The sequence below is a fragment of the Bos taurus genome, chromosome 21, assembly GCF_002263795.3.
Source record: "Bos taurus isolate L1 Dominette 01449 registration number 42190680 breed Hereford chromosome 21, ARS-UCD2.0, whole genome shotgun sequence".
NCBI classification, from domain to species: Eukaryota; Metazoa; Chordata; class Mammalia; order Artiodactyla; family Bovidae; genus Bos; species Bos taurus.
This window is the reverse complement of record NC_037348.1, coordinates 31,469,194-31,481,229: the sequence shown is the minus strand read 5'-3', so window position 1 is coordinate 31,481,229 and position 12,036 is coordinate 31,469,194. Positions and strand designations below refer to the sequence as shown.

Sequence of the window (12,036 nt, the reverse complement as noted above, 5' to 3'; positions counted from 1 at the left end):
CAAAAATCATCCAGAAAGCTGATTTCCAACTTGAGATTCTCAAGCTATTTTTGGTGTGTTAAGAAGCACACTTTAAAAACTTTTTCTGAATTTCTTATTGAGATAACGTAGCTTTATAACAGTATATAAGTTTCATGTGTACAACGTTATATTTCTGCTTCTGTATACCCTACAGTGTGCTGACCACCAAAAATTTAGTCTTGCCCCATCACCATATAGTTGATCGCCTTTAGCCGCTGTGCCCTCCCCCCAGCCCTTTCTGCTCTCGTAGCCACTACTCCCCTCCCCCCAGCCCTTTCTGCTCTGGCAGCCACTACTCTGTTCTCTGATTCTGTGTGTTTGTTTTTATTTGGTGTGTTCATTTACTGTGTTTTGGGAGGGGGTGTCTTTTATACTGGAGAAGGAAACGGCAACCCACTCCAGTGTTCTTGCCTGGAGAATCCCAGGGATGGAGGAGCCTGGTGGGCTGCCGTCTATGGGGTCGCACAGAGTCGGACACGACTGAAGCGACTTGGCAGCAGCAGTCTTTTATATTCCACATGAATTAGATTGTCTTTCTCCTTCTGATTTATTTCACTTAGCATAATACCATCAATGCCCATTCATGTTGTCACACATGGCAAAATACTGTTCCATTGTATACATATAGACCACATCTTCTTTATCCATTCATCCATTGATGGCCACTTAGGTTGCTTCCATATTTTGGCTATTGTAAATATGCTGCAATGGACCTAAGAGTCCCATTATATCTTTTCAAGTTAGTATTTTTGTACTCTATGGATTAAAAACCCAAGAGTGGGAGAGCTGGTTCATGTGGTAGTTCTATTCTTAATTTTTCTGAGGAATCTCCATACTGATTTCCAAAGTGGCTGTGGCAATCTACATTCCCACCAACAGTGCACCAGTGGTCCCTTTTTTCCACATCCTTACCACCAACACTTGCTATTTCTCGCCTTTATGATAACAGCCATTCTAACAGAAATGAGGTGACACCACCTCGTGGTTTTCACTTGCAAGTCCCTAATAATGAATGATGCTGAACATCTTCTCATGTACCAGTTGCCTTTATGTCTTCTTTGGAAAAATGTCTGTTCACCTCTTCTGCCCCATTGTTTAATTGGAGCGTTTGTTTTGTTGTTGAGGCATATGAGTTCTTTACATATTTTGGATATTAACCCCTTATTGTATACATGATTTGCAGGAACCTTCTCTTGTTTCATAGATCGTCTTTCCATTTTGTTGATGATTTCCTTTGCCATGCAGAAGCTTTTTAACTTGCCATTTGTTTATTTTTGCTTTTGTTTGCCTGAGGAGACATATCTAGAAAGATGTTGCTAAGATTAATGTCAGAGAGCAAACTATCTGTGTTTTCTTCTAGGAGTTCTGTGGTTTCAGGTCTTACATTCAAGTTTTTGATCCATTTTGAATTGATTTTGTGTGTCAAGTTTCATTTTTTTTGCCTGTGACTGTCCAGTTTTCCCAGCACCATTTATTGAAGAAATTGTTCTTTCTCCAGTGTATGTTCTTTGTTCTTTCATTGTAAATTAATTTTATTTCTGGGCTCTCTATTCTCTTCCATTTGTTTGTATATTTTTCTGCCAGTACCATGCTATTTTGACTACTATGACTTTGTAATATAGTTTGAAATCAGAGAGTGTGGTACCTTCAGCTTTGTTCTTTTTTCTCAGGATTGCTTTGGCTTTGTGTGTGGGGAGGGGGGTCCTTTTATGGTTCCATGCAAATTATAGAATTTTTTGTTCTATTTCTGTGAAAAACGTCCTTGGGATTTTGATAGGGATTGCACACGAATCTGTAGATTGTTTTAGGCAATATCAACATTTTTAAAACGTTAATTTTTCCCATCTATGAGCATGGAATACCTTCATTTACTTATGTCTTCAGTTTCTGTCAACAATGTCTTACAAAACAAAACAATGTCTTAAGAGTCTGGTGTACAGGTCTTTCACTTCCTTAGTTAAATATATTCTTGGGCATTTTATTCTTTTTGTTGTGATTATAAACAGAATTGTTTTTTTTAATTTCTCTCTCTGCTGGTTCATTGGTAACATGTAGAAATGCAACAGATTTTTGTATGTTGATTTTGTGCCCTGCAACTTTGCTGTATTCATTTATTATGTCTAATAGTTTTTTTGGTGGCATCTTTAGAGTTTTCCATATGTCAAATTATGTCATCCACAAATTTTTAGTGACATTTTTACTTCTTCCTTTCCGATTTGGATGCCTTTTATGTCCTTTTCTTGCCTAATTGTTCTGGCTAGGACTTCCAATACTATTTTGAATAAGAGTGGTAAGAACAGGCATCCTTGCCTTGTTCCTGATTTTAGAAGGATAACTTTCACCAAGCTTTTCACCACAAAGTGTGATGTTAATGGGTTTAATATGTATGACCTTTATCATGTTGAAGCACATTCTTTCCATATCCACTTTATTGAGAATTTTTTATCATAAATGGATGTTGAATCTTGTCAAATACTTTTTCTGAATCTACAGAGATGATCATATGTTTTTATCCTTCATTTTGCTAATGTTGTGTGTCACATTAACTGATTTGCAGGTGTTAAACCACTCTTGCAGTCATGGAATAAGTCCTACTTGATCATGGTGTGTGATCCTTCTTATGTATTGTTTGATTTGTTTTGCTAATAATTTTGTTGAGGATTTTTTCATCTATATTCATCAGAGATATTGGCCTCCAGTTTTCTCTCTCTTTTTTTTTTATATTGTCTTTGTCTGGTTTTGGTATCAGAATGATGTTGGCCCCATAAAATGAGTTTGGAAATGTTCCCTCTTCAATTTTTTGGAGTAGTTTGAGAAGGGTGGATATTAAATCTTCTTTGAATGTTTAGTAGAATCACTTGTGAGGCTGTCTGGTTCTGAACTATTGTTTTCTGGGGAGCTTTGATTACTTTGAGCTTTTTAATTCAATCTCTATACTAGTGATTGGTCTATTCTTATTCTCCATGTTTTTATGATTTAGTCTTGAAAAGTGTGATTCTAAGAATTTGTCCATTTCTTCTAGGTTGTCCTATTTGTTGGTATATAGCTATTCATAATATTCTCTTATAAGCCTTTGTATTTCTGTGGTACCCATTGTTATTTATCCTCTTTTGTTTTATTTGTCAGAGCCTTCTTTCTTTTTTAGGTGAGTCTGACTAAAAGTTTGTCAATTTTATTTATCTATTCAAAGCATTAGCTCTTAGTTTTGCTGATCTTCTCTATCATCTTTTTAGTCTCTATTTCATTCATTTCTGCTCTGATCTTTATTATTTCCTTCTTCTGCTGATTTTGGGCTTTGTCCTTTTATTTCTCCTTTGATTTTTTTCCATTGGCTCAATAGTTGTTCAGTGACATGTTGTTCATTCTCCATGTTTTTGTGGTTTTTCCAGCTTTCTCTTAGTTGATTTCTAGATTCTTACGATCGTTCTCAGTCTTGAGACTTGTTTTGTGTCCTAGCATACAGTCTCTCCTTGAGAAAAGTTCCATGTGCACTTGAGAAGAATGTGTGTTACATTCCTACATAGATACACATCCATCATATCAGGTCTAATGTTTCACTTAAGCCTGCTCTTTCCTTATTGACTCTAGATTATCTCTTGGTTGATGTAGGTGGAATCTCTTACTGTTGCTGTGTTGCTGCCGTTTTTTCTGTATAGATCTGTTAATAGTTGTTTTACGTATTTTGATGCTCCTGTGTCAGGTGCGTATATATTAGTAAGTTGTATCTCCTTATGAATTGTCCCTTTTTCATTATATATTGTCCATTTTTGTCTTTTGTTAACTTTACGGTCTTGCAATCTTTTTGTCTGATATGAGCGTAGCCCTACTTGCTTTCTTTTGGCTGCCATTTGCTTGGAGTATCGTCTTCCAATCTTCGATCCCTTAAGTAGCCCACATTTGACTATTGGGAGACTACCTGGAGTAAGACATAACTTTTGTTTGCCTTTGGCAAGAATTAAGGCATTGTCTATCTCATGCTGCTCAGAAGTTCTGAAGCACAGTTCTATATGCCTTTGATTAATACAAAGTGGTGAGAAAGTTAATCAGTTTTAAAAATGCAGTCTTGGGGAAAACTAGTTTAGAAAATATGAAAAATTTTACTTGAGGTGCAGCCTCTCATTTATTACTGTATGAGTAACAACCAGGATGTGTTCTTCTTAAGTTGTCTGTGTCTCAGAGAGAGATGATTTAGGGAAGTTGCTGAGCAAGTTGTTGGCACAACTAAGAGAGATTCCTGCTCTGTTCTTTTTCTCATTACTGTCTTTCTAGCTCATCAGGTATCACAGCCGGTTGGTTCACCACCACTCCTGTACCTTAGACGAATTGCAGTAAATAGGACCACGTCTTTTACAGACTCTGGCAACCAAGGCAGAACTAAACAGAAATCAGATTGTTTTCTCAGTTGAAATCAGAATTAAGTGTAACACGGATGAGTATTATAGTATTAGATCGGTGCAGAAGTAATTGCTCTTTTGCATTGTTGAACTTTGCCCTTTGATATTGGAGTACATTCTCAATGTGGTTATGTTATACATCATTTTGATGCATATTTCTCACTTTATGTTTTTTGCTAATGACTTATCACTTGCTGTGTATCTTATATTTATTTAGACTAGGGAAATGATGTTAGACAAAAAGCAAATTTGAGCAGTTTTCTTATTCAAATTCAAAATGGGTCGTAAAGCAATGGAGACAACTTGCAACATCAACAATGCATTTGGCCCAGGAACTGCTCATGAACATACAGTGCGGTGGTGGTTCAAGACATTTTGCAAAGGAGAGGGGAGCCTTGAAGATGAGGAACACAGTGGCCCAGCCATCAGAAGTTGACAGTGACCAACTGAGAGCAATTACCAAAGCTGATCCTCTTACAACTACACGAGAAGTTGCCAAAAAATTCAGTGTTGACCATTCTGTGATCATTTGGCATTTGAAGCAAATTGCAAAGGTGAAGAAACTTGATAAGAGGGTGCCAAAGTGTTGTCTTCTCTTATCCTATGCAACATCAGTGAACTATTTCAATTAGATTGTGACATGCAATCAAGATTGGATTTTATACAAAAACTGGTGATGGCTGGTTGAACAGAGAAGAAGATCCAAAGCACTTCTCAAAGCCAAACTTGCACCAAGAAAAGGTCATGGTCACTGGTGGTCTGCTGCTGATCTGATCCACTACAGCTTTCTGAATCCTGGCAAAAATGTTACATCAGAGAAGTATGCTCAGCAAATTGATGAGATGTATGGAAAACTGCAACTCCTGCCGCTGGCATTGATCAACAGAAAGGGCCCAGTTCTCATTGACAACACCTGACCAAACATCGCACAATCAGTGCTTCAAAAGTTGAACAAATTGGGCTGTGAAAGTTTGCCTCATCTGCCATTTTCACCCGACAGCTTGCCAACTGACTACCACTTCAAGCATCTTGACAACTTTTTGCAGGGAAAATGTTTCAACAGCCAGCAGGAGGCAGAAAATGCTTTCCAAGAGTTTGTCAGATCCCAAAGCATGGATTTTTATGCTACAGGAGCAAACAAACTTATTTCTCATTGGCAAAAATGTGTTGATTGAATGGTTCCTATTTTAATTAATAAAGATGTGTTTGAGCCTAGTTATAATTTAAAATTCATGGTCAAAAACTGCAATTACTTTTGCTCCAACCTAATAATTCTGACAGAAGAGCAGACAAGGTGGCATAGTGAATACACTTCTCACTGGAGCTACCTTCTATCTTTAAAAATCAAAATTTTAAGGTATAACAGCTTAAAAAATATAATTATGCAAATTATGAATGAAAATTAATTATTATCTATTTGGGATTAAGATCTTAACATCATAAATCAAATAACAGCTATGTAAAAAGGACTTTTTTAGACCAAATTTTTGTTTAAAAATTTCAAACTGTATCACATATAACAAATATAGAAATAGCTATTGGACTAATAATTCCCTAAGGTATATCACATTCACCAAATTTCATCATGTCTAGAGTAAAACTGTATATGCATAACGTTTTATTTTCTTTTATTTATTTTTTCACTTCGCCTTTCAACAGTCATATGAGTTAGAACAAATTTATTTTTTCTTCATATGACAGAAGTAACATGGTACAGTAATTGCAAGCTTCATTTCATATTCTGTCTTGGGCATATACTAATTAAATTATCTTAGCAAACTTACTTAATCTCTCTAAATATAAGCATTCTCATAAGTAATATAAATATTACCTTATGGTGAGATTTACTGCACTTAGTTTAGTCTGCGTTAAATATTCGCCTACCTGTTTGTATTGCTCCATGCAGGTACATAGTAGGTGCTTAATAAATGGTGAATCTCAGAATCAGAGTTATAGGACAGAGGGAACCACCTGACTGTAGTTTTGTTAATTTTTAAAGATATAATAACTTTACTGGGCTATAATTCACATGTCATAAAATGTGTGCTTTTAAAAGGTACAGCTCAGTGTTGTTGTTTTGAGTATATTCACAGAGTTATGCATCCATCACTGCTAGACTAGGTCTAATTGTGTCTACTTGTGCTAACATTTTCCTCACACTGAGAAGAAACCCCATACCTATTCGCAGTCACTCCCTATTCACATTCTCCCCAGCCACTGGCAACAGCTAATCTCCTTTGTGTCTGTAGATTTGCCAGTCCTGGATATAGAATCATGTAATACGTGGCCTTTTGTGGGTGGCTTCTTAACATAATGTTTTAAAGGTTCATTGTTGTAGCAGCACTTTATTCCTTTTTATTGCCAAGTAATAGCCATTGTATATATATGCCATAATTTGTTTATCCATTTATCCATTGATGAACTTTTGAGTTGTTTGCACTTCTGGCTGTTATAATTAATGCTGCCATGAGCATTCATGTATGAGTTTTTGTGCACTGTTCATCTTTTTTGGACACATATCTAGGAATGGAATTGCTTGTATACTTTTATAACTGTGTGTTTTACATTTTGAAGAACTGCCTACTATTTTACAAACTCATTGACCCACTTTATGTTCCTACCAAATAATACACAAGGGCCCCAATTTCTCCATACAGTTGCTAGCACTTGTTATTAGCTTTTACTGTAGCCATCCTAATGGTTGTGAAGTGGTATCTCATTGTTGTTTTGATTGACTCTTTTTTTTGGATGACAAATCATATTGAGCATTTTTTGTGTGTACTCTTTGGCCATTTGTGTGTCTTCTTTAGAGAAATGTTTATCCATGTTCTTTGTCCATTTTTTCATTGAATTGTTTGTTTTGTTGTTGTTGAGTTGTAAGATTTCTTCATATTTTCTGGATGTTAAACCCTTATGAGACCCTTAGTATGTTTTCTAAATACTTTCTCCCATTTTGTTGGTTGTCTTTTCACTTTCTTGATAATATCCTTTGATGACAAAAGTTTTACATTCTGATGAAGTCCAGCTCATCTGGTTTTTGTTGCTTATGTTTTGGATGTCATATCCAGGAATCTATCATCATAACCCAAGGTCCTGATGATTTACCCCTACGTTTTCTTCTGAGTTTTATGTTGTTTAACTAGGTGTTTGATCCATCTTAAATTAATATTTGTGTATGGTATGAGGTGAGGGCATAGCATCATTCTTCTGCATGTGGATATCCAGTTGTCTGTCTCTGTTGGAGAGACTCTTGTGTCCGCATTGATTAGACTTGGCATAACTCCTATCTGTTTAAACCTTTTTCACCTCTCTCCAACATAGCCATTCACTACAGTCGTTCTAGTCCCTTTACTGTCTCTGGAACCTACAGTGTTTATCCGTTTGCCTCCTCATTTTTTGCCCAGAATCTTTTTTTCCTCCATGTTAAATGTTCTGATTTTTCCTAGTCCATACCAGACTCAACTTATGTCAGGGTTCTTGAATTCAGAGCTTTTAATGCCGTTCTCATCCTCTTACACTACAGTATAAGATGAGCAGGTTTCTAATCAAGTGGTTCTTAGGCCTCTGTCTCTTCCCTCCTTGTGGCCAGGAATCAGGCCTGATCCTCTCTATTTCCCATAGTGCTTATCCTGAGGAAATACTAAATAAATGAGTGAAACATAGTTGTGCTGTGCCTTATATCAGTACATGGTCCTTTTTGAGACATGAATTCACTGTCATCTGGTCTTACTGAGTAGGGAGCTGCCTCTGCAGTATCTAAAATAGAAAAAAAAAAAAGAATTCATATCTTTCAGTGTGCTGAGGCCATTAGATACTCAGTAAACTGAGCTGGCATGTTTTTTTCCCTAACCAAGGCATTGTTTGGTATGCTTGGGAATTCCAGGATTGGTCTAACAAAAATGATATGGAGCATGGAGAGAGAAAGACCCCTCAACCCTTTTGGGGGGAGTGCAGCAGGGGGACTTTCTGTAAGGTTTTTAAAAACTATGTTCTAAACCAAATTGATGTTTTATTTAAAAGAAGTTGGGCCCTAGCCCATTTTTCATGAAACATGTAGGTCCCACATGAGGCTTGTTTAGCATGTCATCTATGTGACTGGCATAAGCTCATGGTCTCTCCACCAAGGAAACTGGGGGAAATGGTGCCAGCACTTAATGCTGCCCCTGAGCTAATGCCTGCTGGCTCCATGGTAAACACGGGCCTTTTAATAGGCTGGAGACAAAGTGACATTCGGAAGAAACAACATGTCGACAATTTCCTTAATAAATTTTGTACGAACACATTATTTCCACCTAATGGAAATGTAGCTCTCTTAAATAATTGAGAGGCTATATTCATCAGTGGCGAGTTCAGCTGGGATCTTTGTGAGCTAGGGCAGTCGACAACCCTTTGGAAGCTGAGTAATTGATATTTTACACGAGTGGCTAGGCTAGTTTTCAGGCAGGCCCTGTGTGCTCCTGCAGCCCCCACATGTAGCCCTCCTCTGTGACCCAGGCTGTCACAAAGCAGCTCCACACCGAAGCTCCGGTTGCAGCCACTGAACTACCCAGGCCAGGGGTTAGTAACGAATCCTTTCTAAAGTGGGAGCCAGCTTGATCAGTTTCCTTCACTGTGGTTTCTTGCTGTGTCTGCTGACCAGCCACTGCGTTAGCACAAGGCCTTGGTTTTAGTAAAGAGCAATGATGGGTGACGTCCAGCATGCAGCTCATTTTTATGTGCCAGAAGATGGTAACGTGCTGAGGAATAACAACTACAGTGTTTGTTAAGTGAATGATGAATGAGTGAATAAACAAGTACTAGAGGAGGCTGACAGGAGTCGTGACTAAGCAAGAGACTGAAGGTAGGGCAGGACTGCAGTGAGGGAAGGAAGAGTGCCGGGGAACACAGAGGTCAAAACATACACTGTTCTCAACAGACAAGAGAATCGTACTTCCTGTTCTCAGGGCCGCCTTTCTGAGGTCTGGGGTTGTGTCACAAAGGCTTCCAGGCCATGAGTGGGCTTTGGCTCTGCCAACCACTTGTCCCATGGATGGGGAGAGAGACTGGGAAAACAGGGAGTCCTTGGGAAGGCAGAGGGAGGGGGCTCTTTGTACCTCCCGTACCTCCTGGTGATTCACGTTGTTGCTTCTGGCCTTTTTGTACTCCTTAGGGAGCTGTGACCTTATCACAAAGAAGACTCAAATTGTTTAATTATTATTATTTTGTTTTAATTTGCAGGTTGTTCCTGAAATGACTGAGCTATTGAAGAAGAAATGAGTCATGACCATGTCTTAGGACGAAAATTGTATCAAAGTATATTCAGCTGAAATCATAGAAATTCATGGCTAATATAACAATCATCGGAAAGTGTGGAGAGCTACATTTCATAATTTGAGGAAAATTTCTAACAGACACCAAATGCTTTTTTTATGGGGTTATTATTATTTCTTAATTATTTGTGGTTCTAAACAGTTATTTTTTTGAAATTTTATAGCTCTGTAATACATAATAAAGCCTTTCCATAACTTTAAAACTATTACCAAAATATGCCTATCTTTGTAAAGGAAGAGAGAGAATTGAAAAAACAGGAGTGAAAATTATTATTTACTCTTGCTGGTGTTGTTGTTCATGGATGGCTCTGTATTTTAGATAAAATTATAAACATGAATGTTCCCACCAGTCTAATCAACATAATCCAGTTGTTGAGACAAGGGAACTAGAGTGGTGAATTTAGAGTTAAAAAAGCATGGCCACAAAGTATGAATATTATCTTAAATATATTCCAGTCTCTAGAAAATCATAGCTAATGGGACAAAAGTGCACCAGCCTTAAACCTGAACCTGCTGAATGTATTTAGTTGACTTAAGTTGATTTAATTTTCCATTTCATTTTAAGATCTTGGCAGTTGACAGTTCTTGGTGTCTATAAATTAGAGGCAAGTGGAGAAGGGGCCACATTGAGACAGTATGGCCTCTTATGCTAACAGATAGCTCAATGCTATTGTAAATGTTAAAAGTCTTGCTCAGAGATGGCTCTGGCTTTTCTTTCGCCCTCCTGGTGGCTTCCTTTGGACTGTCTTAGAAAGCAGCCAGGCATGCACGTCGGCCACACGTGCGGTGAGTTCTAGCACTCTCCCATGCTGCCCTAGGCAGCCAGGCGCTTGTGTGAGTGCAACCCCAGGAACAGAGGCTGGTGAGGTCTGGGCCAAGACTGCAAGAAGGAGTGGGCAGGGATCTGGGGTCTTAGAAAGGCCAGGAGTCAGCAGGCGAGCTGAATGAAGAGCACTGCCACGCTGAAGCCGAGCCACAGAAGGTAGAGTTGGTGACAAGAAAGATGGCAGGGAAGAGATGGGAAGTGACTAGTGATACACAAAGGGAGGGAGCAGAGGGCCCAGTCGGGCCCTTAGTGTGGCCAGCCTGGGGCTGATTAGTTGAATCCTCTTTTGATGCGTTATATTCACTTTCTGTGAAACACCCTTTGAAGTTAAATGTCACTGGCACTTCTGCCTTCTTGTAATGAAGTGAGAGGAGCAGCCAAGTAGTGCTCAGTGTTAGAACTGTAGGACCCTAGGTTGCAGAGCTGAGGGACCATCCGGCTCAGCCCCCTTGTACAGAGAGGGATCCTGTGGCACAGAGAGACGTGAAGGAGCTGAAGTGACTTGTCCAAGGCCATGTAATTTGAATTTCTCTTGCAGAAGTAATACCTGTATCTTGTTGCTATCTTTGAGGCTCTTCCCAAGGAGGCTAACCTTACTTGGGGCCTTTTCCATTTACGCTTCATCCCTGTGGGAAACCATAACTGGGGGGACAGGAGAGGAGCAGAAGTGGCGGCTGCAGAGGTGCCCAGTGTATACAGGGTGTGCCAGCTCAAGAAGGTCCATCCCAAGGGGTGTCTTGGTGTGGTTCTTAGCCTTGGGGTTGAACTGTTTGGTCTTTCTCCCTTTTGTCTTCCTCCTGTCACAACTGTCCTGCTCCAGCTTCAAGCAGCTGTTCAGTTAATTTACTGGATACAATTTATCATCATCATCATAGCATTAAGTAGGGGCTTCCCAGTAGCTCTGTGGTAAAGAATCCACCTGCCAATGCAGGAGACCTGGGTTCGATCCCTGGGTCAGGATGAACCCCTGGAGAAAGAAATGGCAACCCACTCCAGTATTTTTGCCTGGAGAATCCCATGGACAGAGGAGCCTGGCGGGCTATAGTCCATAGAGTGTCAAAGAGTCAGACACAACAGAGCAACTGAGCACGCACGTGGCGCTTACTATATGTCACATACTAAACCCCTTCAGTCCTCACAACATCTGTAAGGTAGATGCTATTCTTATCCCTGTTTTACAGATGAGGAAGCTGAGGCAAAAAGAGGGTATGTAACTTGCCCAATTTCAGACAGCTTACAAACGAGAGCCATGATTTGGAACCAGGAAGTTTGGCTTCAGAGCAGTGGCCTCACCAGTGTGTGTTTCTGCCTCACCTCTGCTGGAGGAACAGGGAGTGGCTGCATGGTTCCCTCAGGTAAAGGGCACTCTGTGCCTGGTCCCAGGTGGGCGGGGCACACACTCAGGATCCTAGTGGAGGAAGAGAGTTCGTATCCTGGGCTTGTCTTTCCAGCAGGAATTTGTTCAACTTAGAAGCCCCTTTAAGTA

General features: G+C 39.3%; 1 protein-coding gene across 1 annotated transcript in view; it reads left to right on the top strand.

Annotated features, from left to right (window-relative positions):
- ETFA (electron transfer flavoprotein subunit alpha) overlaps positions 1-9,926 on the top strand; it is a 69,934-nt gene extending 60,008 nt beyond the window's left edge. The window contains 1 exon segment of the mRNA NM_001075822.1: positions 9,633-9,926. Coding sequence (NP_001069290.1) covers positions 9,633-9,671 — 39 coding nt within the window. The 3' untranslated portion in view covers positions 9,672-9,926.
- Positions 9,927-12,036: the final 2,110 nt, after the last annotated feature.